The 27,977-nt window shown below is 38.6% G+C and overlaps 2 protein-coding genes across 2 annotated transcripts; one reads left to right on the top strand and one right to left on the bottom strand.

Moving 5' to 3' along the window:
- Positions 1-1,977: 1,977 nt before the first annotated feature.
- On the top strand, positions 1,978-17,836 carry ikbkb (inhibitor of nuclear factor kappa B kinase subunit beta). Its single transcript, XM_056772330.1, has 22 exons — positions 1,978-2,164; positions 3,045-3,178; positions 5,749-5,843; positions 7,672-7,789; positions 7,952-8,021; positions 10,744-10,832; positions 11,042-11,131; positions 11,216-11,340; positions 11,895-12,002; positions 12,964-13,177; positions 13,255-13,449; positions 13,942-14,056; positions 14,185-14,308; positions 14,419-14,570; positions 14,759-14,820; positions 14,904-15,007; positions 15,096-15,145; positions 15,226-15,325; positions 15,414-15,561; positions 15,761-15,870; positions 16,059-16,158; positions 16,931-17,836. Exons 2-22 carry the CDS (start codon positions 3,074-3,076, stop codon positions 16,976-16,978), a joined length of 2,322 nt encoding a protein of 773 aa, XP_056628308.1. The 5' UTR covers positions 1,978-2,164; positions 3,045-3,073; the 3' UTR covers positions 16,979-17,836.
- On the bottom strand, positions 17,618-27,778 carry vdac3 (voltage-dependent anion channel 3). The gene is given in 11 exon segments (XM_056772331.1): positions 17,618-18,329; positions 18,415-18,472; positions 19,142-19,281; positions 19,284-19,291; positions 20,717-20,944; positions 21,082-21,134; positions 21,212-21,364; positions 23,415-23,464; positions 24,500-24,571; positions 25,516-25,602; positions 27,689-27,778. Coding segments are annotated over 10 exon segments (939 nt in total). The 5' UTR covers positions 25,601-25,602; positions 27,689-27,778; the 3' UTR covers positions 17,618-18,237.
- Positions 27,779-27,977: the final 199 nt, after the last annotated feature.

Below are 27,977 nucleotides of genomic sequence, written 5' to 3' on the forward strand. Positions count from 1 at the left end.
GTACTCTAGTCATCTCATATCATATCAGTGATGTAATACCGTGACGTCAACGACGGTTTAAACCATTAACTTACACTTAATAATCTATGAATGATAATGGTTTAACAAATAAAAAAATTGTCTGTAAGTTAAGGTTAGATGAACATTTTATTCAAAAATGAAAATTCTGAAATGATTTACTCCTCTGGTGATGTCAAACCTGGATTTCTTTCTTCTGCTGAACACAATATAAGATATTTAGAAGCATCCTCTTTTTTGATCCATTAGTCTGAATAAAAGATGTGCTTTATTAGAATATTTATTAGAAGACCAAATATGTTAAGCGTCTGTGCTTTCAACCACTAATTTCACATCTACAGACTTATTTTATTGGTATTTCTGTCTGTCGTTGTTTCGTTCTGTATACACTAAACAGCAGCTTTATAGCATTTGTTGAAATAAAAATATTAAATATGATCATGATGTAGCTTTATGATGATACTTAAATGAATCACAAGTGAGACTGAACTATGAAAGATAATTTTTTTTGCATTTTTTTCTGTGTATTGGTTCAGATGTTTATTTTCCTGTTCTTTAACTTGTATAAAGATGCCCAACAGAGGGCAAATTTCCATCAAAGTTCAGCTCACAGGATCATAGAAATGATGAAGCAGTGCTGAATGTTAACTGTAAATCACTTTTAACTAAACATTGTGGGCTATGTAATATGCTGTATGTTGCTTCTGGTGACGATCAGTGTGCTTGTGTCATGTGACTCAAACATGTTTATTATCTGTTTGCACGATAACAGGACGTATTTCAGTAAACACATGATAACAGCAGATGAGGTTAGTATCTTCATCATCTTCATTCTTCAGAAGGACCGTCACACAACATCTGTACGCAGGACCGGACACATTTCTCAGATGTGGCAACATTCTGCATTAAAGCACTTGTTGTGTTTATTCTGCAGTTATGTATTTACTCAATGATCACATGTTTCCAAGGGTCACAAGTGAGTGTTTCTGTAACGTTTAGAAGAACGGTTTAAACGTGACGCAGGTCGAGAGGCCTATTATGTTACTACGGCTATTTAGGGGAACAACAGTTTATTTCCTTTAATTTGGTTCTAAAGAATCAAGTTACCTACTATGTTGACATTCATGGGCTAAAATACGTGATGTGAGCTCAACGGAGAGGCTTTGTTTCCCGTGTAATCTAATCTCTCAGAGATCCAGTCAAGATGTTGTTTTATTTCATGTTGAGCCAAAAGTAAAGTGCCAAAAGTAAGAAAAACAACGCATTGTTTTGAATCAAAACTATTTGAAGAAAGTTCATGGCTGTTTTTCTGTTTTAAATCAAACATCTAACTAATTACCTTGACTTCTGACAATTCTGATACATTTACAGCACCTCTGTGCATAGAAAAAGTTACAGATTTACAAGTCAAAGACAAAAACAAAAAAAGGAAACATGTTTTGGGGATGTAAATCTGTCCTCGGGTTGGGTGGCACCTTCATGTACTCACTGTTTTCAGGAAATTATTTGCTGAAGTGATTCAAGCAGCATGAAGCTGGAAAAGGAAAAGGAAACTCATTGTATTATACACAGCAGACCTGAAGCTCTGAACATATAATTCTATTCATATTGATTTGTATTGTGTTTAGAAAACTTTTCAAAGCTGCTTTACAGAAAAAAACTTTTGCATTTACTAGAATTAACCATAGCATTACAGTATTATTACTGTAGCAAAACTATTAATTGTTACAAAAGTTAAAGGATAAAAACTATTGGAGCGTTTATTACAATTTAACAAGATGCTATACAACAAGTACATGTATAGTATGTGTAGTGTAAGAATGTGAAAACAAATTATAGTGTTATTGTGGCTTTTACTTTAATAAATGTGTAAGCAACTCCGTAATGCCGTGAACGCGCCTCAGAATCCAGTGCTCTTTCTGATGCGCGCTTCCGCGCTGTTGCAGCCTTTACGGTAAATGAAAGTTTCAGGAAGTGAAGAAACTCAACGCGCTTCTGTTTTTCAACACAAATCAATTTTTTTACAGGGATGTGCTGAAGAAGTTTGTATGTCTGTAAACATCACAGGAGTCTGATCTAAGACGAGAGAAAGTGTTTGTTTTCTCGAGGATTACATCACATCAGAACTCAAATCTGAAAGCAAAAGGTAAAACTGACTTTCGATTCATGACAGTCAAATGTGTGCAAATGTCAATTGTGTTTATAAGTCAATATGAACAGGTTTATTGCGCACAATAATCACATTTAAACAGTGTTTACCTCTGAATGCTGTTCTATAATAGAGCAACAGTGGAGAAGTTCAAATCTGATATTGTGTAAATAAATGATCTGCTCATAAAGTGGACACGTTCCACACAACTGATATAAATAGCATTATTTTCAGCACTGTTAAAAAGATGACAAAAATACAATTTTACAGGATTTACATTTCACATTTGCACGACTTTTAAGGTGAAAATGGTTGAGTTCCTGTTTTGTGTTTTGAAATACACACACACTAACACACACACACACACACGTACACACAAACACTTCCTATTATATATGGATCAAATATAGAGAGAGAAGCACAGTAATTAAAGGGATACTTCACCAAAAATGAAAATTCTGTCATCATTTACTCACATTCCAGTTGTTCCAAATGTGTATAAATAAGAAAGATATTTGGAAGAATGCGTATAACCAAACAGATCTCAACACACATTGACTCCCATAATAGGAAAAAAAACAATGCCTTTCAAAAATGCCCAATAACAGTTTGCTATCCTACATTCTTCAAAATATCTTATTTTGTGTTCAACAGAACAAAGCAAATGATAAAGTAATTTTTCCTACTACGGGAGTCAATGGGTGTTGAGATCTGTTTGGTTACAAGCATTCTTCCAAATATCTTTCTCTGTTGTTTATCAGAATCAGAATCAGTTGTCATTTAAACAAATTTGGATCATCTTGAAGGTGAGTAAATGATGACCGAATTTTCATTCTTGTGTAAAGTTTCCCTTTAAAGTCCTTATTCTCCTCCTCAGGGTGTTTATGAGCGGGATCGAGGGCCGTCATGAGTCGTCCGCCCTCCATGCAGTCTCAGATGTGTGGCCCCTGGGAATTGAAGGAACGTTTGGGAACCGGAGGATTCGGGAATGTCACACTCTGGCAAAATAAGGTAGCGGGATGTTGTTTTTCTCTGTCTTGATCAACACCCATTTAAGCACATCACATCCATAAACTTAAACCCTGAACATTCTCTCAAGGTTTTAATTGTTGCATTATATTGGAACTCCACATTTAAAAATGTCACCATCTCTCAAAGGATGTTCATTTATGTTCTGCTCTTTTATATGATGTCACAGTGTGGTGGTCAGTGGTTTCTTTATTAGAGTCACAGCTCTCTTGTGACAAACCCATCCTGCCATCTCTGGAAAATGTATTGAAAGTTTAAATATAGATTTATATAGAAGTTTAACAATGAAAATTGTTCAAGAGAGGAGGAAGAGCATCTACCTGCTAAACTCTGACCCCTGTGTCACTGACATCCTCCTGTGTGACCTCATTACAAGTCACTGCCTGTGACACACACATACGCACACAAACATTTGTACAGAAATGTATTAACTGTGACATTTATGCCTTCTAAAGAATGCTTGAGAAGATTAAACACTAAAGTTTTACAAAAATATTACAGTGCTTATTTTTCCATGAAATATTTACAATAAACAGTGTTTATTGTGAAAAGTTGATCAATGTGGGTCATGCTCTTTTTAAAAACTGTGTTTCCTCATAATCTTCAGTTAAAATCTGAAAATGCACTTCCGTCCTGTAGTGACTATACATCTAAATAAGACCACAGATGTAAATAACCAGACGTCACTCACAGTTGACTATATTGCTCTATGGCTGTGAAAACCACAGGGATTTTAATTCCCGAAAAATGGGATAACCTTTGTTGTTGTCATGTGTTAGCGCAGCAGATAGTGACCAAAAAAGGACCATTTTTTTGGAAGACGACAAACTGTAGGATTTCTGTGAATTAAAATGCACAAACCTGAAGCAATAATACCCAACAAATGAAGAAGGGATGCCTCTTCATAGAACTTAAAACTTTCATTTTAATTTTCATGCGTCAATTCATGATGAATATGTAACGTTATGGATGTGACAATCCTTTAACTAGCACTAAATCATGCACTGAAAATAAAACACATGCTATAAAAACTATAAAAATGTGGATATCTGCGCTGTTTGTATAGTTAAAACCTTTGGTAAAACCATGCATTTGATATTTATGACCATATAAATTATTGCGCGATATTCTAAATTCTTGCTAAATTCTATCTATAGATCCGTCTGTGTACGTATCATATCCAGTACATGATGTGTTCAGATTCACACACCCTGCCACTCACTCTTAGATGGTCAGTGATGACATCACATCCTGTCATTGGGGTGTTGGCACCTGTGTTTCAGAGAAGCGGATGCTGATAGCCAGTCAAAAATCAGCTTGGAAATCCTGTGTCGACATAATGTCTGTGTGATCTGTGTTTAAACTGAAGGATATTGTTTTTGGGTCATTCTTGGGTCAGTTTGAGTTCAAAAAGTAAAAAAAATGTAGTTATCATGCCTAAAATTGAATTATTAGTATCCACTGGCATGATTACATTGTTACCAATAAATAATAATGTGCAGCTTGAATTATAATTATTTTATGTGACTAATTATTTCCAAAGAGTTTTCTGTCATTGGTGTAACAATTCCCATGAAAGGCTAATTTTCCAAAATGATGGCTGAGTCACCTCAAAACTAACATGATGAGGAACACTAAAATCCATACATTACACGGATAAACATGTTTCTTTCCCCAGTAAAAATCCTTCATAATGACACAAACCAAAGCAACAACAATGACGCTTTTTAAAAAAAACACCAAAGATCATCATTTTAAATATAATGTCTAACTTATATTAAGGAAAGGGACACTCACCATGTGTGTGCTTGTACCGAGCGTCTTCTTTGTCAACCTTTGACCTTCTAAGTACTTAATTGCATATTTTTATTCTTTCAAAATAATAATTTCTGTCACCAATAACACCAAATCAAAGGACATATAAATATTTTTAATTATTTGTATTCATAAATAATTATTTTGGTTTGCATATTTATGCATTTATTAGGCCCTCTACTTGTGTTTGAGTGGTTAACTTTATTTAAAAAATGAATGAAAAGGAACTGTTAATACACCGTACAAAAGAGTGTTTTTTTCAAGCACAAATGAAATACATTATAATATAGTACAAAACTATAAAGACTTAAATAACAATCATCATATAAAAGGGCGCTGAGATGCATATTAAAGTATAATGCTAGTAAAGTGTATGGATAGGTTTGTGACCATATTTTGAAAATGACCCTGTGCTCTTTTGTACATCTGTGACGTGTGTGTGGATCGATGTGTAAAGTAAAATATGGGTCTTGATGCAGAACCACTTTTACAAACGGATGCACCCCACACTGACATGAGGATCAAGATCTGAAATTATGTCATCGATATGTGCCATGATGATTGCTTACTCACGACAATGCAACCTCTCTCTCTCTCTATTCCTCAATTTCCTGGTTATGTCATCATTTGTTTAAAATAAATGATCTAAAGGAAGTTTAATAGGAAAGATTAAGAGTGCCAGTGTTCTGCATCATGTGACACAATCAGTATAAACAGCATCATGTGTGTTTTGACAGGATACTAGCGATCAGATTGCCATCAAACAGTGTCGGCAGGAACTCAGTGCCAAAAACAAGGGCAGATGGAGTTTAGAGATACAGATCATGAAGAGGTGAATATAAATCTCATCCAACATTCATTTCAAATGCTTTCTGTTTTTCTGCAAGATGTTCAGCTCACACAGCAGGTGCACACTGAATCACTGAATCATCTGGCTCTCTAAAACACAACAGACATGAGATGTGAAATACGCGGTGAAGGGATGCATGCAGTGGCCTGTGATAGACTTTTGTCCTTGTTGCACAATATTAGTTTAGTTTATAGATTTGTTTTCACATCACGACAGCTGTTTTTCTTAAAGACATCCTCATGACAGCGTCACGGAGAAACTGCTCTTGTTTTCATAGCACTTTTCCATCTTCCACCCACAGAATTAAGTCGATCCTTTCTATGTTTATCATTTTTATATGAAGTCCATTAGGCGACCACGCACAGCTTTCTATTGTCCTTCGGCTATTTTTGCACGTTTTACGAAGAAAAACTCTGAGCAAAACAAAGAATGATGAATTAAGGACACCGCAGCAGTAAAAGTGTGTGGAATATAAAGACGGTGGCATTAAGAGGTTTCTCTGTTTGTCACAACATCTTCACCATCTTTATTTATTTATATGTGAGCATCTGCACGGTTCTGTTCTGAAGATGCTTTCGGAGATATTGTGTCGCAAAATTATTTTGGATTACTTAAAAATACATCATAGAGTTAAATACTATAACTTCTTTTGAAAACATGTGCACCGTGATATAGAGATTGTGTTGGGAGACAACTTTGTGTTTCAGTAAATTTATACTAACAAAATAATTTGGAGACATCGTCACCATCTGTATTCAACTCATCTAAATGTGTCAAATTTGTCAGTCAGTTTTTCTTAAAGGGACAGTTCACCCAAAAATAATTTATTCATTCTTCTGCTGAACACAAATGGAGATATTTGGCAGAATGTCGGTAACCAAACAGATCTCGTCCCCCATTCACTGCCATAGTAGGGAAAATAAATACTATGGGAGTCAATGGGGGATGAGATCTGTTTTCTTACTGACATTCTTCCAAATATCTTGCCTTTCGTGTTGGAATAATCTGGGGGTGAGTAAATGACAACAGAATTCATTTTTGAGTGAAGTGTCACTTGGTATAAAGGGTTGTGTGTAGCGCGACAATGTGATTGTTAAAATTCCACGGGCAGTGTGACATTGTGAGCGTTTCCATGACGCTTCAGTGTTACCCAGCAGTAGTTGTGTGTCGCGAGAAGGCGTGTTGTTCGTCTGAGATTTATAGCCGTCTGTCCCCAGACATGGTCACAACTACAAAAACGCTAAAAACACAACCACCGCAACTTGTTATTTTAAACAGTCATCATCTCTTTACATTTCTCTGCTAAGAAGAAAAGAGTAAATTGGCAGAATCTCAAAAACGCAGTATAGACGAATAACATCATTCGTGGTTTTGTAGACTTCGGATCATTTTAACTCCACTTTTAGTTTCATACCGCTGCAGAATTCCTCAACATGTCACGACAAAAGAAGCTTTTACTATAATAAACCCATTGTTTGTTTTCATAAGGGATGTGGGTGAAATAGTACAAGTGTGTGTTTGTTTTAATAGACATGTTCACAGTTGTGTTTAATTCCAGTGGACACAACGTCTCTGACATTGGTCATAAATTAATGGGTGTTGTTATTGCGATGACCTCTTCATCATCGCCCAAGCTCAGTTATTTCACACATGATAGAAGGCGTGAAGTTATTCTGTTATGGTGCATGCTTTCATTAGAATCACTTTATTGACTTTTTATGAACAAAATTGCATAAGACAGATTTGTTGAGAAACATGTGTGTTTACGAGCAGGGACATGTACGCTGAGTTCTGTGTTTTCATGATGAAGGTTGAATCACATGAATGTTGTGGCAGCGAGAGATGTTCCAGAAGAACTCCAGAAACTGGCCACGAATGATCTTCCGTTACTGGCTATGGAGTACTGTCAGGGGGGAGACCTACGCAAGGTACATCACTTACATGGAAAGAAATGTACATTTAGACATGTACAATACATGTATTAGACATTAAAGAAGCATGAATATGATACAGTCACCTCAGTGTTTCCATTTAATCCATCATTGATTCTTGTTATATGATGAAGCTCACAGTGTTTTGTGTTGGTACAGTATCTGAATCTGCTGGAGAACTGCTGTGGGATGAGAGAGACCGCTGTACTGACACTCATTCAGGACATATGTGAGGAAACAAACATACACACACACACACTAACACACACAGACAGACACACATGTACACACACGCGTGCACCACACACGAACACACAGACACACAGAGACACACAGACACAAACACACACACACACAGACAGACACACACATGTGCACACACACGTGTGCACCACACACGAACACACACAGACACCCACACACATATACACAGACACACACGCACAGACACCCAGACACACACGCAGTCACACACGCACAAACACACAGATAGACACACACACTCATACAGACAGACAGACGCATACACACGCACAGACACACTCACACAGACACAGGCGCACAGACATACACACACACACACACACACACACACAGAAACACGAACACACAGACATACATGCGCACACACACAGACACACGCACACAAAAACACACACAAACACACACAAACACACACATACAGACACACACTTAAATACAGACACATACACAAACATACACGTACAGACACAAACAAGTTTCAAAGTTCTACTGTAGAACATTAAATTCATCAACACATCAAAAAGGAACTTTGTTTCTGAAATACATTAATGAAAGTTTGAGAGTCATGTGTTGAGAGTTGGACAGAGTGACCTGATTTATCATCGGCGGATTAAAGAATACAGGACAAGATATTGAGGTGTTACTGGATACATCGAGTATCCAGTAACACAGTAAGATACAACGAGAATACCATACAGTGAGAGAACATAAACGCACAATTTCTAAATCTAAAATCAAGACATATTTACCCGAGAAGAAAAATGACAAAAGATACAAAGATATTATAGGAATAGTTCACCTGTACCATCATTGACTCACCCTGTTTATCCTGCGTGATTTTCTTTCTTATGCGAAACACAAAAGAGAATATTTTGGAAAAATGTTGGTCCCCATATTGTGTGGACACAAAACTAACGCAAGTCAATGGTGACCAACAGTTTTCTGTTACCAACCTTTTCTTAATATCTTCTTTTGTGCTCTGCAGAAGCAAGAAACTCGTACAGGTTTAAAATGACAAGGCGACGTGTAAATGATGATAAAATGTCCATTTTGAAGGCGAACAATTCCCTTAATCCCCAAAATGAAGTGAGTTTATACTTGAAGCGACAGAGAATAACTGGCGGTGGGGCAAGAAAAAAAAACTAGTTGAAGTGTATGTTGATTTAAGAATGTTTCGATATTCATTCCAGGAAAAAAAGTATAGTAAGAGGAAGTTTTGCAGTAAATGGCGTCTGGATGCTGTTGTGTGTGTTTGAATTTCAGCTGAATTTGTGTCAGTCTTGTAAATGTCACGGTCTAAATCTAGTTCATTATTTTATCCAGATGTGCTCTTAAACATGGTGAGGAGTGTGAATCATTTGTGTTTCTATGTCAGAAACACACACAAAGTGTGGAGTAGACAAGCATTCCTGAGAGAACGAGTGCACTGACTCACTCTGTTATTTCAGGTGACCTTTGACCTTGTAGGCCATAATCACTGTACAGACATTAAAGTGACCTAATGGTTGATTCATCACACACACACACACACACATATCGCCCGTTCAGATTTAAAGACACGTCACACACGCTGTTTAATTCAACATCGTGCTGTGTTTAACTTTCCTGTGAAAATGTGAAACTGGATTTAGTCAGCGACCTCATCCTGTCCTGCTTCATCTCAAGAGCCGTGTTACTCTAGTGAGTTCACTCAAGTGAAGACTAGTGAGAAGTGTGATGGACATTCTCTTGAAATTTCACAATGAAAGCCAACAGATCTGACGTCTTCGGCTCTGCTGATGCGTCTCATTTCTTCTGTTTCAGATCCGACACAACAGTGAGGAGAATGTTATTGCTCAGAGGTCGCTCTTTCTCTTTTAAACGCCATGTCTCTTCTAAAATCGTTTAGGAGAAAAGAGAAAGAAAAGAGAGTGTAATTGTTGAAATACGTGAAGAGTCTGGAGGTGTAAATGAATGTAGATTGTGGAGGTCAAATCATCTGGATTTGAGTAGATCTGATGAGAAATGTTTGAGTTGATATTGAGATCTTCAATCAGATTGATGTTTGTTTGCAGACGAGACAAATCTGAGCTCAGTTTGACACATTGTTGACGTCTCAAACTCTCATGAGTCTTTTGCTCAGACACACATGAGACTTAAAGTGATAGTTCACTCAAAAGTGAAAATTCGGTCATCATTCACATTACCTGTATAAATGATGAACACAGAGAAAGATATTTGGAAGAATGTTCAATTCTGTGACATCATTGACTGCCATCGTTGGAAAAATCAAAGGTGCCCAAGAACTGTTTGTGTTCCTAAATTCTTCAAAAATCTCGTTTTGTGTTCAACAGAGCGAAAAATATACAAAAAAAATAATTCCTTCTATACTACTGGATGACGTCACGGACCTGAAATTTGCGAACATTCTTACAAAAATCTATCTCTGTGTTAACAGAACAAATACATTTATATAGGTCTGAAACTAGCTGAGGACGATTAAAGATGACAGAGTTTTTTCATTTTGGGTGAACTATCCCTTTAAGAACAAGTTTCTATTTGCTCTCCATTTAATCTCATTAACTTCTTCGTAATTGAGATATTAAAGAGATCTCATCTTTGGGGAACAGCTGTGGCACTGATAACAGTAGACGGTCATTTAACAATCCATATGTGAGCTGATAATAAAGAAATCTTTCTCTCTTCAGCCTCTGCGCTCACGTACCTTCATGGGATGAGAATTATTCATCGAGACCTTAAACCAGAAAACATTGTCCTTCAACAGGGAGAGAAGCGGGTGAGAACACATATGTTATAAAAAAACAGACACTGATGCACAGCTCCCTTATATGTTTGTTTTTTTAGTTTGTATTTATGTCATATTATCTGTTTTGCGTGTTATCATTAGATCTCCTAATGCAGAATTTCCTCCCCAGAACATGCGGATTTCATCTCTCCTTGTTGTTTTTTTGTAATGTGGATGAATGTGTCTTATTTCTCTTATAGTTGGTTCATAAGATCATAGATCTGGGTTACGCTAAAGAGTTGGATCAGAGCAGTGTCTGTACGTCTTTCGTCGGGACGCTGCAGTATTTGGTGAGTACACGAGCGGATGTTAGATTTCTCTCTTCTCTCGGCTGTTTTTCAGAGTTTCTCTCTCTCTCTCTGTGTCTCTTTAAGGCTCCTGAGCTGTTGGAACAGCAGAAGTACACGGGCGCTGTGGATTACTGGAGCTTTGGGACGCTGGTGTTCGAGTGTATCACAGGATTCAGACCCTTTCTGCCAACCTGGCAACCCGTTCAGTGGTACATCCATCACATTTATCACTGCACATCCCGTCACATTAAGATCATTTGTGTGTTTACGTAAAGATAAGAACTGAGGAAATGATTTTTAGTTTTGATTTGGTGAATGTGCAGCAGGGCTGGTGTTCTGTGTTTGATTTGGCTGACAGTTATATTCTGTGTTTTTATTAATCTGTCAGCGTGATGTGAAAGAAAAGACCTTGGGGTCCTCGTAAACAACCGTACGGTTCTTACATGTAGAGACAACAGTGATGTTGTTTTTTTAAAGCTTGCATTGCTGTGATTGGCTGTGCTCCAGTATTCTTTGTTAGTAAAATATTTTCGGGAAAATTCAGACTGACACCAGTGCTGATGGGTGTTCTGCAAAATCAACCCAGGTCATTTTGAACTCTTCACCCACCTCTCTCTCTTTCTCTTTCTCTCCATCTCTCTCTCTCCCTCCCTCACTCTATCTATCTATCGATCTATCTATCTCTCTCTACCCCTCGCTCACTCTATCTATATCTCTCTCCCTCTCTCTCTCTCTCTCTCTCTCGCTATGTCTCTCTCTTTAGGCACAGCAAGGTGTCCAAGAAACACGAGAAAGACATTGTTGTTTATGAGGATCTGACGGGAGAGGTTAGATACTGTGAACATCTGCCTCATCCACACAATCTCAACAAGTGAGTCAGGTGGCCGTTTCATTACAGTTTACAGGAAAGATGTGTGAATTTTGCTTTCTGAGTTTGTTGTTTTTGTGTTCAATGTGAAAGTCCGTTAAAGCGGTCCCCATGTTTTACTCACCCGCAAGGCATCCTGACTGAATATGGTTTTCTTCTTGAAGAATAATGCAGTCTGCGTTATAAATCAACATATCATGTTACTTCCCAGTGGTAGAATCGGAGTGAAGGAGTGTTCTTCTGAAGCCAATCGATGCATTTGTTTAAGAGAAATTTCCATATTGACTACCGCTATTATCATTGATGTCTAGCTTCCGTTATCCTTCTGCTGCGTGTGCACACGTGCCAGCTAGGTCACGTCCGTTCTCATAGCACTAAGGGGATTTTTCAATCATAATAATGTGTTTGGTTCAAATTTCTGCGAACCGACACCACGACGGTGAGCAATGTTAAGTGCCTCTAGTGCTTAAACTTCACTTTGCTTTTTTTCATATTTGTTGATGTACATTGAAACGGATCACCTGAAGTGCTTCTTGTTTTTGTTTGTTGACGTTTGGCGAAGTGTTTGAATAATTAGACTCACGCTGTTGATTGTAATCCTAAAAACATCCTGAAGCCAAACACCATTTTTCCCTACGGCGCCGGAAGTAAAAGAGCTGGCAGAGATTTTACCAGAAGGACATCATTGCTCCGTGTGCATATACCCCGTTCTATGCAATCAAACATCAGAAAAATAAGAGTAGATGCTCCAACATTGAATAACTGAATATGTTTATGCTTCAGTTAAAATTTAAAGTTTAAGATGAAACGTTTTTATTTGGGGGGCCTCAAAGCGGTTGCACTTTACACAATGGGGCCGTAAAACAAAAATAGTTTGAGAACTAATGTGTTAATGTGGGGTCTTCAGATTTCAAAAGTTGCGATGTGTATTTTTCGGTCATAACTGCACACTTTTTTGTTTCAGACTGTTAGCCGGTGAACTGGAGCGCTGGTTACAACTGATGCTCCGATGGTCGCCTAAAGAGAGAGGTAAAGATCTGAAACAACAGAGCAAAGAGAGTCAAGACGCACCCAAAGAGACGGAGGAAGATTGTAAAGAAACCTCAGACACAGGAAGAGATCCTCCGAAGGGAACCTGTTTCTGTTTTGATGAATTGAGAAGCATTCTCAATCTGAAGGTATGTCTCAGAAAATCTTGAGAAACGTGTCAATTGATGATGTTATCGCTGATCCATCCGTGTGTCTGTCTCTTCAGCTGGTGCACGTGTTGAACATGACCTCTGCTGAAATATTCACCTACACCGTACAGCCGGATGATGATGTGGCGTCTCTCCAGGAGCGAATCGCACTGGACACTCGCATCCTTCCGGCCAATCAGGAGCTCCTCCTGGAGGCGGGACTCGCACTCGAGCCGCACAATAACATCATGCAGTGTGCTATCGATTATAGCGTATGTTTTCTATTTAAACCATAGTTATTCAAGTTTTATATTTTATATATATATATATATTATTTATTTATTTATCAATAATAATAATAATTATTATTTTTGTATTTAATTTATAGTTAAATTTTACTATTAAAAAAAATATTATATCATATTATATTTTTCATTTTAGTTTAGTTTTAGCAATTTTGCTGTATGCCTTTGTCATTTTATCATTTATTTGTTGATTTGTTGCGTTACTATATAAGATTAATTTAAGTTTTATTTTTGTTTTGGCTTATGATTATAATTTAAGTGCTTTCAACCTATATCACTTTATTTTTGATGCGACATTTCAAATTTTCTTTAAGTTTTTCCAAAAAAATGTAGGTCAATATTTGATCTGATTTTAATGAACAGAAACCTTCTCAATATTGTAATTTTAGTAAAATAACCTTGATTTAAACTTGAAATGATGTCGGGCTGTGAATGTTGAGATTGTGTCGTGTTTGTCAGATGTTGGACACGCGGCGAGCTGAAGAGTCGTTGGTTTTTCTCTTTGATCGTTCCTGCAGCAGTTATGAGCCACAGTTCAGTCCCAGAGTCCTGCCGGAAAACATCCGCTTCATTCGTGAGTGTTTACAACGTTTTATGACATTTCTAGAAATCCTTGAGATCTTACAGAGGTCTCATGAGTGATTCATGTGAACTGTATAAATGAAGTTTGTTTAGCGTACGGATCTGTCATGTGTCATTTAGAGAGCGACAGCAAGCGCACGCTAGCGTACAGCTCTCAGAGACGCACGTTGGGTCAGGCGTGGCACACCATCCGCTCGCTCAGAGAAGACTGGCAGAGACTTCAGCAGGGACAGAAAGTGGCCATGTGAGACACCGCACAACCTTTCTCACATCAGAACGCCTCGTGTGTGTTTCGGGAGGAATGTTTCGTGTTTTTGTCTTCTGACAGTCACGGGTTTGTTCCGTGTGTTCCAGAATGAGTCTTCTCAGACACAATGGAACGCTGTCGAAGCAGAAGAATGAGATGGTGTCCATGCATCAGAGACTTAAAGCCACGCTGGAGTTCTTCAGCACCAGCTTACACATCGACATCGACAAATACCAGGAACAGAGAGCTTCAGGGATCGGTAAAACACGCATTCAACACGAATCCCTGTTAAAAATTTAAATCTTGAAAGGTTTCACAGTCACTTTCGGATGGCTTATCATGTTGGAAATGAAAGCACAGGTACAGCGCTTTGCATTGTGGGACGCCGTGACATTTTGGGCGTGTGTTACGGAATGAACGCTGATCTGATGTGTGTTGATGTTTCAGCATCTGAAAAACTGTTGAGTGTCTGGCGTGAGATGGAACAAACGGCTCTCAACTGCGGACAGGTAAGCGTGTCACGCACATGTGACGTCATACGTGATCACAGGCTTTGAGTTAAGTGTCTCTGCTGTGTGTGCGTGCGTGTCAGACGGAGGATGTGAATAAGTTGGAAGAGGAGATGATGAGCCTACAGACAGACATCGTAGAAATCCAGAGACAGCCGTGGAGGAACGGAGAGGCTTTAGAGACACTGTAATAATCAATCACTGATACCATAAATCAATCATACGCTGCGTTGATGAATAACTCACACTCGCCTCTGTTGTGTTGTGTTGTGTAGTGAAGTGAAAGCGATGGATTTGTTCCGGAAACTGCGAGAGAAGCCCAGAGGTAAGAGACGGAATCCAGATCTTCCGTGGTGAGATGCGTGTGTGACGTGTGTTCTGACGCTCTCTGATGTTTGTGTCCAGAGCAGAGATGTGTTGACGACTGTCAGGAGGTCATTAAACTGGTGGTTCAAGCCATTCAGTTTTATGAGAAGAAGCTACGGGACTTTTACACGCACCTGAGGTTCACTTCTGTGTCTTATTCGAGCAGATATCTCTTTAGAAAAGGTTGTAGATCAGATCTCATGTTGTGTATGTCTGTGTGTGTACAGTAAGACGATGGTGTGTCGTCAGAAGGTTCTGGAGTTGTTGCCGTGTGTGGAGGGGATGGTGAGCGCCATGGCTGAAAGCGAGAAGCAACTTCTTCATCTGCAGGAGAAGAGACAGAAGGAGCTGTGGAACCTGCTCAAAGTGGCCTGTGTAAGACACACGCACACAGCACAAGATACTGTTTCCCACAATGCTTTGTGCTTAATGAACCTCGATATCCATCAGCAATCTCCTCTTTGACTCATTGAGAGAAAATATCTACAGTTTGATATATAAACGGGTGGGCACTACATAGTGTATACTGAGCAGCGTGCAGTGTGTCATGCGGTGTGTTGTGTGTTTTGTATAGAGTAAAGTTCGTAGTCCAGTGAGCGGCAGTCCAGACGGAGGTCGAACGCCACCGGGACCTCTGTCCAACAGACCGCCACATCCCAGCAGCCTCTTCTCTCTGCTCCAGACGTGAGTCTAACCATCACATCACACAATAGAGATGAAATCTGCATTTATAAATGATCATTAAATTTCTGTAAAATGAAATGCCTCAGTCGCGTGACAACTGATTAATGTGTACAAGGATGCAGTTAACCTGACTTTGCATTTGTTTGCATGTTTCCATCACGTGTGTGTTTGTGTGTTTGTGTGTGTAGAGACGAGTCTCATCTTGCAATTGAGGAGAGTAAGTCGTTTGAGAATCGACTGCAGAGTTTAGTACAAGAAACCATTCAGGAGACTGAGACCAGCATGCAGGTAACACACATCCTAACACACACATCCTAACACACACATCCTAACACACACATCCTAACACACACACACACATATCCTAACACACACCCTAACACACACACCCTAACACACACATCCTAACACACACACACACACACCCTAACACACACACCCTAACACACACATCCTAACACACACACACACATCCTAACACATACACCCTAACACACACACCCTAACACACACACCCTAACACACACATCCTAACACACACACACACATCCTAACACATACACCCTAACACACACACCCTAACACACACACCCTAACACACACACACACACACACACACATACATCCTAACACACACACACACACATACATCCTAACACACACACACACATCCTAACACACACACCCTAACACACCCACAACCATACACACACACGTTCACACCCTAGAACACACAAGACACCGTAACACACAAACATACACACACCTTAAAACACGTCTGGTTTATTATCTCCGTGGGGACGATTTGTCTGCAAACTGTATATTTTATCACCTAATCCTAAAGGTTCTTTAAAAACGTTTGGTATTTTTAGATTGTCAAATAATATTGTTCTGCAGTATTTATACGCTTTAGCTCACTTTTGGTTCCCACGGTGACACAAGTCCCCATGAGTTTGTTTGCGTTCAGGTTTAGGTCCCCACCGGGATATAAAAACAAGGCCACATATACACTCACATTCATCATCATTGCTGACATGTGTCTCTTTGATTCTTCTGTCAGATGTTGAGACAGTGGAGCTGGTTGAATGGAGGACAGGATCTGTCTTGAGACACGTGGTGCTCTGCTGTCACCTGCTGGAGGATTCATGACACTGCAGACGATGCTGACTGTTATTTTACTGGAGTTTCTCTCTTTTCTTAAGTTTACCAGTTTATTAGATTTAAGTGTGATATTAGCGCTGAGTTTACAGGTCATGAGTTTGATTCCCAGGGAAAACACATTCTGATAAATGAACTGTAAGGTGTTTTGGATAAAAGCGTCTGCTAAATGAATAATGTTCAATCTGTGCTGATACACAGTTCATGAAATCAGAAGTTATTTCAGCAAAAAAATAACTCAATGTTTTATTCGTATTGTTCATTTTTCAATTTGTTGGAGATAATTGTATCTATTATGTATCTTCTCATTCCCACGATGTACCATCAAACAACAGGTCCTGAATTATATACGGCATTATGACATCGCAGCTGTAAGATTTCTGATGTTTTTATATTAGTCTGTAACTTAATGACATTTATTTAGCTAAGGGGCGTTTGTATTAAAATAAGCACTTTTGTTAAATATTTTGTATAAACAAATATATCAAAGCAGTTTGTTTTTCTTCATGTATTACATTTTAAAAATCACATTTTTAAACATAAACCGTGTTCGGAGAGTTTCTAAAGCAGAAGACAGTTCACACGAGGGTCGACAATCCTCTTTATTTAGTTCCATGACACACAGACTTCTCGTTCTCCATTTGTAACACAAACCTGGACCTTTAGTGAAGAGCACAACTGCAGAGACGCTCATGAACTGTCCGCCGAGATCTCCAGCCCGCAAAACCCAAAACAGAAGCTTAAACAGTTGATCAAAGGATACATTTGGCAATAAATATTATGAAGAATTAAAGATGAATGTGATTGACAGGGTGTTGGTATGTATTCTTTCTTATTTCTCATTAAACACGAAAAAAATATGTATCATACACATCAAAACGACAGGACCGGCTGAATCTGAATATTTAAACACATAGAAATGTCCATTCAAAACAAACGATACGTAACTTCAAAACGTGTGAACATCATTCTTAACTCAGTTTACACCCTGTGAAACAGAAGATGCAGAGATTTGTTGTCATGGTGATGCTATACAGAGGGTGGTTGTTATGGTGATGTTTTGACGGATGGGTGTAGCCCCGGAACATGTGACTGATGTTCTTGTTTCTCACTGGACGGGAGGGTCTTTAAGGTCGAGTTACGGGTGGAAGTAGATGTGTGTCTGAAATCCTGCTGTTGTCTTTTTCTTCACTGCCCGTCGTCTCATCTTCACACATCCAGCTCGAAGCCCATGCCCACCTTGTGCCCACCGGCATTGAAGTTCTTGGCATCGATCAATGCGGACAGAGTGAGTTTCACACCTGCAGAGAGAAATATACAGATTACATCAATAATACACAACTTCTGATTGAAAGTCAAATGAACCTTGAGAGAGGCTTTGGTTACCTGGCCTTAAGCTCTGTGTGTAACCAACTCCAACCAGACTGGCATTGTTTACTTTGGCCTACGGAGACACAGAAGAAATCTCAAATGTGTGGGTTAGGTTGTGTGTGTGTGTGTGTGTGTGCGTGTATTAGGGTCTGTTTATTAGGATGTATGAGTGTGTATTAGGGTGTGTGTTTGTGTTAGGTTTTGGGTGTGTCAGGGTGTAAGTGTGTGTGTGTGTTAGGTTGTGTTTGTGTATTAGTGTGTGTGTATGTGTTTATAAGGGTGTGTGTTTGTGTGTATTAGGTTGTGTGTGCATGTGTGAGAGTTATGCCTTGTTTTTATATCCCGGCGGGGACCTAAACCTGAACACACAACACATGGTGACTTTTGTCACTGTGGGGACCAAAATTGAGATCCCCACGGGCAAAAAAGCTTATAAATCTAAAATTGCAAAATGTTTTCTACAATCTTAAGGTTTAGGACATGAAATATACAGTTTGTACAGTATAAAAATCATTACATTTACACATTTGTCAGACGGTTTTCTCCGAAGCGAACTTACATTGCTTTATACTATACTTTATTTTTGTAATTATGTGTGATCACTGAGATCAAACCCATGACCTTGGTGTAGTTAGCGCCAAGCTCTAACCACTGAGCTACAGGAAAGATGTCCGTACATCTATGGACTGTCCCCACAAAGATAATAAACCAGACGCGTGTGTGTGTGTGTGTGTGTATTTACAGAGATTGAGCAATCTTTGTCCAGCTGGTATTTAGCGGCGATGCCAAAGCGTGTGTTGTTGCTGCCTGCGGTCCACGCCAGATTCACCGCCGTTTCCAACTGACTGTTTACTTTCTGATAGATGGAGCCTCCGAACTCTGTCCATCATTACTACAACACACAACAGCAGAATAACGTTCACAGTTAATGACCAAACATCCTCTATATCACGATTGCTGATGATTATTCGTCCAATAATCACGGTTAATGTCTGTTTTGGGATCTGATAATATGACAACGAATAATAAGTGACCATAACAGAAAAGGCAAGAGAATGAGATAAGAGGTCATGTTACTGCCTTAAGTTGCAGTGATATTTGGAATTAAAACACCTCAAGCGCTTAGCAGTGTTTATTTGTGAATGAAAATCTAAATTAAATCTGTTCATCATAAAGCACATTAAACCATCTTTCGGTCTTCCTCTAAAATTAACCAGAAATTGAACTCATCTTTGTTGAGTAATTCAGGAGACACTCCTAATAGCGTAATGTGCACAATCTTCGCGTTTTTCAGAATAACAGCAGACAACTGTTTACTCTGTTACTGTGACAGCCCTCTTTTCAGCCCTGTTTCATTTTGTAATGTGACATATTTGCACTATTTAAAAAGAGATTTATCTTTAACCTACAGCAATAGTCTTAAAAGTCAATGATTAGTTATTTGGTAACTGGTTAACATTAAAGAGATCGTTCAGCCCGCCAAAAAACTATTTTGTCATCATTTACTCACCCTTTTGTCAGTTCAAACCTGTGTGACGCAAAAGAAGATATTTTGAAGAATGTCGTTAATGTGCCCCCACTCCATTGCATTGGTTTTAGTGCATACAGTGGGCCAGTGCTGTTCGGTTACCAACTGTCTTCAAAATATTTTCTTGTGTGGTCTGCGGCAGAAAGAAAGTCGTAAAGGTTTGAAATGATGACAGAATTATCATTTTTGGGTGAACGATCACTTTAAGCACTTTTAAAACGCTTTGGCAACTTCACATAGAAGGTCACGACAGGGATGTTTGCTTATGAACAGTGTTGGGTAAGTTACTCTGAAAAAGTAATTAATTACTAGTTACTAATTACATATTGAATAGGGTAATTAGATTACTGTCCAAAAAGTATTTCATTATTTATTACTTATTACTCTCTGTACCCTATATGAACTTTGATTAGCTAAGTGATTCAAAATCCTTTAATGTGCACCTAGCCGTGGATTATCCCTTAGATAAAGTCCTCTAATAAACTGACTTAAGTATTACAAATGTGAGAAAGGTTTGTAAAAGCATGCATTTTAAAGTTAGACTTTGAATTTTATTGTATGCATTACAGCGTATTAAATTCAATTACATCCGAAGAGACTGTAATCAAATTACAGAAAAAATAAGAGTAATCCCATTCTTTACGTTTTAAAGGGAAAATTAATTAAATTACAGTAACTAATTACTTAGTAACTAGTTACACACAACACTGATTATGAACACATTTCTTTAGAATATCATGTCATGCACCAGCGATGTTTATGAAGAATGAAAAGTGAGCGTTTTCTTACACATTAGTGTGAAGCTGGAAGTCTCCTGCCTTGTAGCCCAAAGCGAAGTTGTTCTGGGCGAGTTTGGATTTGGCCGTGTCAAAAGCCATCTGATAACCGGCCAACCAGCCTTCATAACCCAGAACCGCCGCGGCGTGGATCGTGGGTCCCGCCAGATCGAAATCTAAATCACAGCCCACGTTCATGTACTCCCGCTTATAGCCCGTCTTCAGCTTAGCGCCCTTCTTTCTAAAGACACCAGACGATAACAGTCAGACGCTTTCTCAAGTTGATACATCAATGAAACACGAGTGAGAAGTCCATCCACTCCTGAGATATAAAAGAGCATCATCTGAGCAATAAGAGGATGTGAGAAGGTAACTCACCCAGTGTTGGGCACAAATGAAGTGTCCAGAGCCAGCTTCAGACCCTTGGCCAGCTGCACAGAAACAGAGCGTCATGTTTGAGATCTTCAGACGGTCTGTGGACGCGAGTCTGTGTGTTGTGAAGACATACCTGATCTTCAAGAGTTACTTCGGTGGTCAAAATGTTGTCGGTGTTCCACTTCTGGTTCAGACTCAAGCCCAGCTCCTTCATTTTGTACTTGGTCTCCAGATTTCCTGCCGCTTTCCCAGTGTCTGTGTTACTGGAGCCGCCGGTGGAGAACTCCTGATACACGAGAGACAGAAATGAAGTTAAAAGGGTAAGAGCACATCGCCTTTAAACTGGAATATGACTCATGGGGTTTTATGAGATGTAGCCCATCATCTCTTTCTTCAAAACATTCACAAGAAGGCCTTGTGGGTCTGAATTTGACCGTCATGTTGGACTTGGATGTTGGATCTTTGCACTAGAGACTTACTTGGTACTTTCGGTCACACTAACAAATCGTTTTTCAACTAATGCAACAGACCCCAGAGGAGCCGAAAAGAACAGGACGATGAGTCTTTGGGTTTACATTTAAGTGATATCAGAGAATGGGTTGAGCACATTCAGCAGTCAGTCTTTAACACAAATCTCAGTCTTACCATCTGACAGCAGCGTTCCAGAGAGAAAGCCGGAGAAGAAGAGATTGTGTGCAGTTAGAGGAATGAAAGATTCAAACATTCACATTCACGTCAGATCACACAAACACTAGGGGCCGGATTCACGAAACCGTGATTCACAATAAGATAAATTATAGGAAGTTCACAATAAAATTTGTAAGTGCGTTTCTCCAACGTTTTACCAAGTTCTCAAATATTTTCTTAAGAAAATCGTAATGTTTTTCGTGAGAATAAAATGAAATTTGCTTTTTTAATGATGACACTCGACTACTTGTGAGGCAAAAGTACATTTATCTATCCTAGAAACTTTATGTAACAAGCTCCTCACATTTTCCTGTATTAACGTGTTATGCGTTTAACGGCATTAACGATCACATGTTAGCTAACGTGTTAGCATTATTATAATATCATATTTATTATTTCACTTTTCTTCAATAATAAATGGAGAAAGCACTCAATTTTAATAATTTAATAATGCAAGCTAAAGTAACGCAGAAAGACCTTCTCGAGATTATATCAATATAAAAATTCCTCAATGGTGAATAAACAATTAAAATGTACAATTCTGGCTCAACACGATACGCGTCACGTGAAACGACTAAATATATGAACAAAACGACTTATGGCCATGCACATTGAGTCCAAATTTTCTGAATTGTCACAACGCATCTCAAAATACTTGCAACAGATGCAGAACCCAGAAAATTGAACTCAGTACAAATGTATTTATGTGTGTAAATGTGATTGACACAAATTGAGGTCGAATTTATTTTTTAACGTGCGGAAATGTCGGACTCAATGTGCAATGGCCTTTACGTTTCAGAATTTCAGTCAACTGTGAGGCTAGCTTAACTTTAAGATGATGTTTATGACAGCTTTTGTTTCGAGAATTTGGATTCTTTTCCAATGTAAGAGAGAGAATGTGAATTATTTTCACTGAATACAAAATATTACTAACTTTTTCCTAAAATTAGAATTAAGAAGAATTTTCTCCTTAAGAAAGTTAAGTGAATCTGAATTTTTTTTAGATTAGATTAGATTCAACTTTATTGTCATTACACATATACAAGTACAGTTTAACGAAATGTAGTTTAGGTCTAACCAGAAGTGCAATTAGCAAGTGCAGGATATACAGTGAATCTGACCCAAATGCAGCCGAGGACTGGAGATCATGAATCACAATTATACATACACGTGTAAAGAAACACACACACATCCTGCGAACCTAAAGTCTGAGTCACACAACTAAAGCAAAATAAAAAAATAAAAATCACACACAAAAATGTGTGTGTGCATGCGTAGCTTCGGTACATTATGAGGACCCACAAGGATGGCCAAATTCATAACAACCTACATTTTGTCTAAAGCAGGAAGGTTTGTGTGATGGTTAGAGGATATACAGTTTGTACAATATAAACATCTTTATGTTAAGTCCCCAAAATGTATACAAACAAACGTGTGTGTTTGTGCATGCGTGTTCCCAAGCATGTTCACAAGTACACATTAATATGAAAAGGATCAAGCATGATGTGTAAAATAATAAATGTAAAAAGGTAGTGTTCCATAAATCATATGGTAATAATGTAATTGATAAAGTATTTCAAGATAATGTAATGACAATAAACCAGAGGTTAAGCACAGCAACATGATAACAGAGTGATAAAATAACTCACAACTCCACTCTGAGACTTAGTCTTCAGGTCTAGTTTAATGGCTCCAAACCCTGAAAAACAGATGTGGATTAAGAGCTCAACATGATTTTACATTCGCATAATAAATGTTTGACAGACGTTGTTTTTTTGTCACATTGTTCAGATGTAAATGAATCACCACCAGTGTTGGGTAAGTTACCCTGAAAAAGAAATTAATTACTAGTTACTCATTACATATTAGATAGTGTAATTAGATTACTGTCCAAATTACTCTGTCCATAAAAGTATTTAGTTACTCATTACTAATTACTTTCTATATCCTACATCAACCTTGATTGGTTAAGTGATTCAAGAATAGACATGAAACGGCTTATTTAATTCATTCAAATAAATAATGTTATTAACCAAAGTATTACAAATGTGAGAATTATACATTAAAGCACAGATTTTAAAGTAAGACTTTGAATTTTGAAGTAAATTACGCTATTGCACACGCATATATTTCAAAGTATTTAGTTTAATTACATAAAAAGTAACTGTATTTAAATGACAGAAAACATATGAGTAATCCCTTACTTTACTTTTTCAAGGGAAAAGTAATTAAATTACAGTAACTAATTACTTAGTAACTAGTTACACCCAACACTGATCACCACTGGATGTGTGTGTACTGTTGTTGTCAACCAACATTTTAAAAACACAACTGATGTGAAGAGGATTGGAATTTTAGTACAACTGAAGCTATCAATGTATAATATTGTGTTTCTCTGTGTGTGTGTGAATATGGAGAGTTTCTATCATGCATTATGATTCCCGTGAGATTTGAGGGAAATGTGTCCCCTTAATCTCGGAGAGATATCTGTGCCCCGACCCATTAGAGAACCGTCTCCTGTCACTGACCGCAGCCGACCATCTGTCCTCAGGTCAGTATTGATTCAGTTAACATCACCATGACAACAACTCGCCGCTGCTCATCCCTATCTATACCTCAAGGGTAATTTACTGTCTGTGATATCAATTTGTGATTGAGCGACTAAGTGGCCGATGCATGATGTGATGGAAATCTTTAATGATTCGTTTGATGATAGTGCTGTGATGTCACTCACCATAGCCTTTGCTGAAGAGATCCTTGGCGGTTTTCCCGAGGTCAGCATATGCAGGAGGGACGGCCATGTTTGCTGAAAGAGAGAGAGAGTCAGTATGTCATATACACACCGGCCACATGTTAACTCGCTTGAATCCCGTCAGCTGTGCTTGAGAGTTAGCTGTGTGACATATTTACAAAACCAGAAACAAATGAATCATTTCATAAAGCAGCAGCTACAATAAGAGATGTTTGAACACTGAACTTGACATTAAAACTGTGCACTTTCTTGAGAAAGCATCTAATGAGGACGAGAACACAAGCAGCGCTAACATCATCATCATCATCATCATCATCATCACAAGTGTTAATGAATGCCGGTTCATTAGCAGCTAATGCTAGCTGTCATCACACAACTACACGTGTGACGTCTACGCACACGCACGCACACACACAATCACTAACACACACGCACGCACGCTCACACACAAACACACTCAGACAAACACATGGGGGCTTCACATGTTCTGCGTTCAGTACAAGTTCAATTTTCTGACATGATGCTGTTTAGCTTATATTAGAAAATAATTTTGACTCCTCGTTTTTATAAAATTAACAAAATATAAATATATTGCATTTACATGAATTAACGTGCATCATAACTCCAGCCATTACAGAAAATATCCATGCTTTAACAAATTACATCCAATGAATATAAAACAGTATGTGAGCTAGTATAGAGAAAAATGAAAAAGTGTGAGAAAAAAACTTATACAAAAAAGAAAGAAAAAATATGAGATCAGTACACAAAAAATGTAAAAAGCTGAGCTTGAGTTGAACACAGAACAGTTTCAGGCAATGACATCAGAGGAACACTGGAGCTTTCAGTTCATTCATGATTCAGCATCACTGACCTCCGTCTGTCTGTCTGACTGTTCATTTGTCTGTCTGTTTCTCTTTCTCCAGTGGCTCTGACATCATCGCTGACCCCTGCTCTCTCTCTCTCTTTCTCTTTCTCTCTCTCTCTCTCTGACTCACCGCAGGTTTTTGGTTTACAGTGATCGCAGCTCTTCACCTGCGTGTGATTCTGTTTCTTCTCCATTCTCTTTGCTCTCTCAGACATGTCTTACAAAGGGTTAAAGTTCACAATTAAACACACACCAGAGTGCACCGACTGCATTCATAACATTATATCTGCCTGCAACGTGCTTCCACGTGTCCCAATCTACCATGGTATCAAACTTGCTCATTTTAGTTTCCTTTTGTTAACTTATGCAAAAAATTTACAAAATTGTATCCAAATATGGCTCACTTTACTAACAGGTGTTGTGCCAGAGAGAGTGTTTACCATGGTAAATTATCACAGGGTCTGCTTTAGGGGAAAGAGGGTACCACTTCTCTCCCATCACTATGGCAACCTCTGAACCCACATCTACCCTAATTACAGGGTCAAATCCCCAGGTGCTGAATAAGCATGTGTAGAGACCCCCATCCCCCCCACCGATCCCCAGACACACGCTCTAAAAATAGTCAAGACAAACTGACACGGCTGTTCCATGTGACGTGAGGCGTTATGAAATGGGAATGTTTTCTTCAACACAGATCTACACACAACCTCCTTAAAGGTGCAGGAAGCCATCTGTTCATGAAAAATCCACAGTATTTAAAAACAAATCTGATCCGCTCACATTCTGTTCAGTACTGCTCATGCGTGTACTGATGTGACTGAAATGTGCCATCAACCGCTGTGTTTTTTAAAACATGAACAAACCTGACTTGCTGTACCTTTTACAGTAAGAGATGTTGTTAGGTTACACCAATAACAGTTTAATGATGACGGATAAATAACGGCCCTCCAGACACAGAGGCCATTAGAGAGAGACGCTCAAGCACATAATCTCAATGATGAAGTGGAGCAAACCAGGTGAGATGTTTGTAAGACAGAGCGAAACATTTTAACCTACCTGGTTTGCCAACAGACACGGCCGAAGAAAAAAGGTATAAGACATATTCACACTGACACTCATACAGATAACATGTGTGTTATCTTCAGCTGGAGGTTACTGTCTGTATGATATGTGTGCGTGTGTTAGAAGAAGCATAACAGAAGTGAGAGAAGGTCAAAGGACATGAAGAATGTATTGCCCGAATGTAATGTCACTGACATGCAGCACCGACTCCCTTTGTGTTCTTTCTGAATTATCCTGACATCTGCTGCTTCACTTTCAGTTAGAAGGTTTCATTCATATTATGTAATTTTATTTCTGATCAACATTTAATTTTACAGTTTCGGACTCTTAATATATTGACATACACGTTTGACACCATCCATGATGCCCTCCCTTAGTTTTTGTAGTTAGTAGATACATAAATGATCCACGGGCTTAGTCCTGGCATTTGCACTATTGGCTGCTGTTTTAGATTATTGCTGTTGACTAAATAAACGGGCTTTGTGTTTTATGAATGTTTAAGATTTCTAGTATTGTCCCAGCACAAGGCGACGACACAACAAAGAAGGTCGCGCAACGCTACGCGATCACTGCGCATGACCGCGCGCACAACGCCCAAATAACATATAACGGGGTCGTTTCGCTTTGAGCTCATTCATGTCAATAACGCGTTTAGCCGAGGACGTATTACAAAAACATCAGGATCAATAATAAAGTGCGCGTTTGTTTATTTCGGACGTCCCGTTGTTCCGCTGATTCTGTATCAATAATCTGCGGAAACATTGTGACATTTAACGCGCAGATCAAAGAGCACCGCGACTCTGCACAGATACAAAGTTTCACGTGCTTTACTTGTCTCTTGTCTGACCTTAGAGTTAGAAGAATAACACAAACAAAATGTCATCTGTAGTCTAGGCTATGCGTTTACAGTGTCCTTGGTGAAACAATTACGCCGATTTGGCGTAAAACAGAGATTAGATGTACATGCTATAATGTGAGTGTCTAAAGCTAGGTGTTTTCCATTAAAGACACAATGTGTGTGACAGTGATTGACTAAGGATCGAGATCTCAATATCACCGACGTGATCTGCGGCCCTAGAAACACACAGTACTGCCTCCAATCTCAAATACAGTGAGTGTCAAAGATGAAACGAGCACCTATCATGTAACATGCATCTTTACACATTTATGGTTTTAGAGTGCATTCGAGTGTTTTCATCGAGCAACATGCATAAGAGTAAAGGAATAAAAGCCTGTCTTACCCTGTCGATGCGCGTGACCGTGTTAATGTTCTTCTGCACAGCGCGAGAGGGCACACTGAAGGAGACATGCACCGCGCATGCGCAATCTGCACTTCTCCTGCCTTATGTAAATAGTAATGATACTTAATTTATATGTTTCTGTGTGGGTCCTATTGTCTCAGTATTTTATAAAATAGACATTAAGCTCGCTTATAATATCAGAATGTCTGTATAGAACAAATGTGCACACCCCTTGTGGAATTTACATGATTTTTAAATGAGGAAGATATCTTAACGTTTAATTTTGCGA

This window comes from Triplophysa dalaica, chromosome 18, assembly GCF_015846415.1.
Source record: "Triplophysa dalaica isolate WHDGS20190420 chromosome 18, ASM1584641v1, whole genome shotgun sequence".
In the NCBI taxonomy this organism is placed as follows: Eukaryota; Metazoa; Chordata; class Actinopteri; order Cypriniformes; family Nemacheilidae; genus Triplophysa; species Triplophysa dalaica.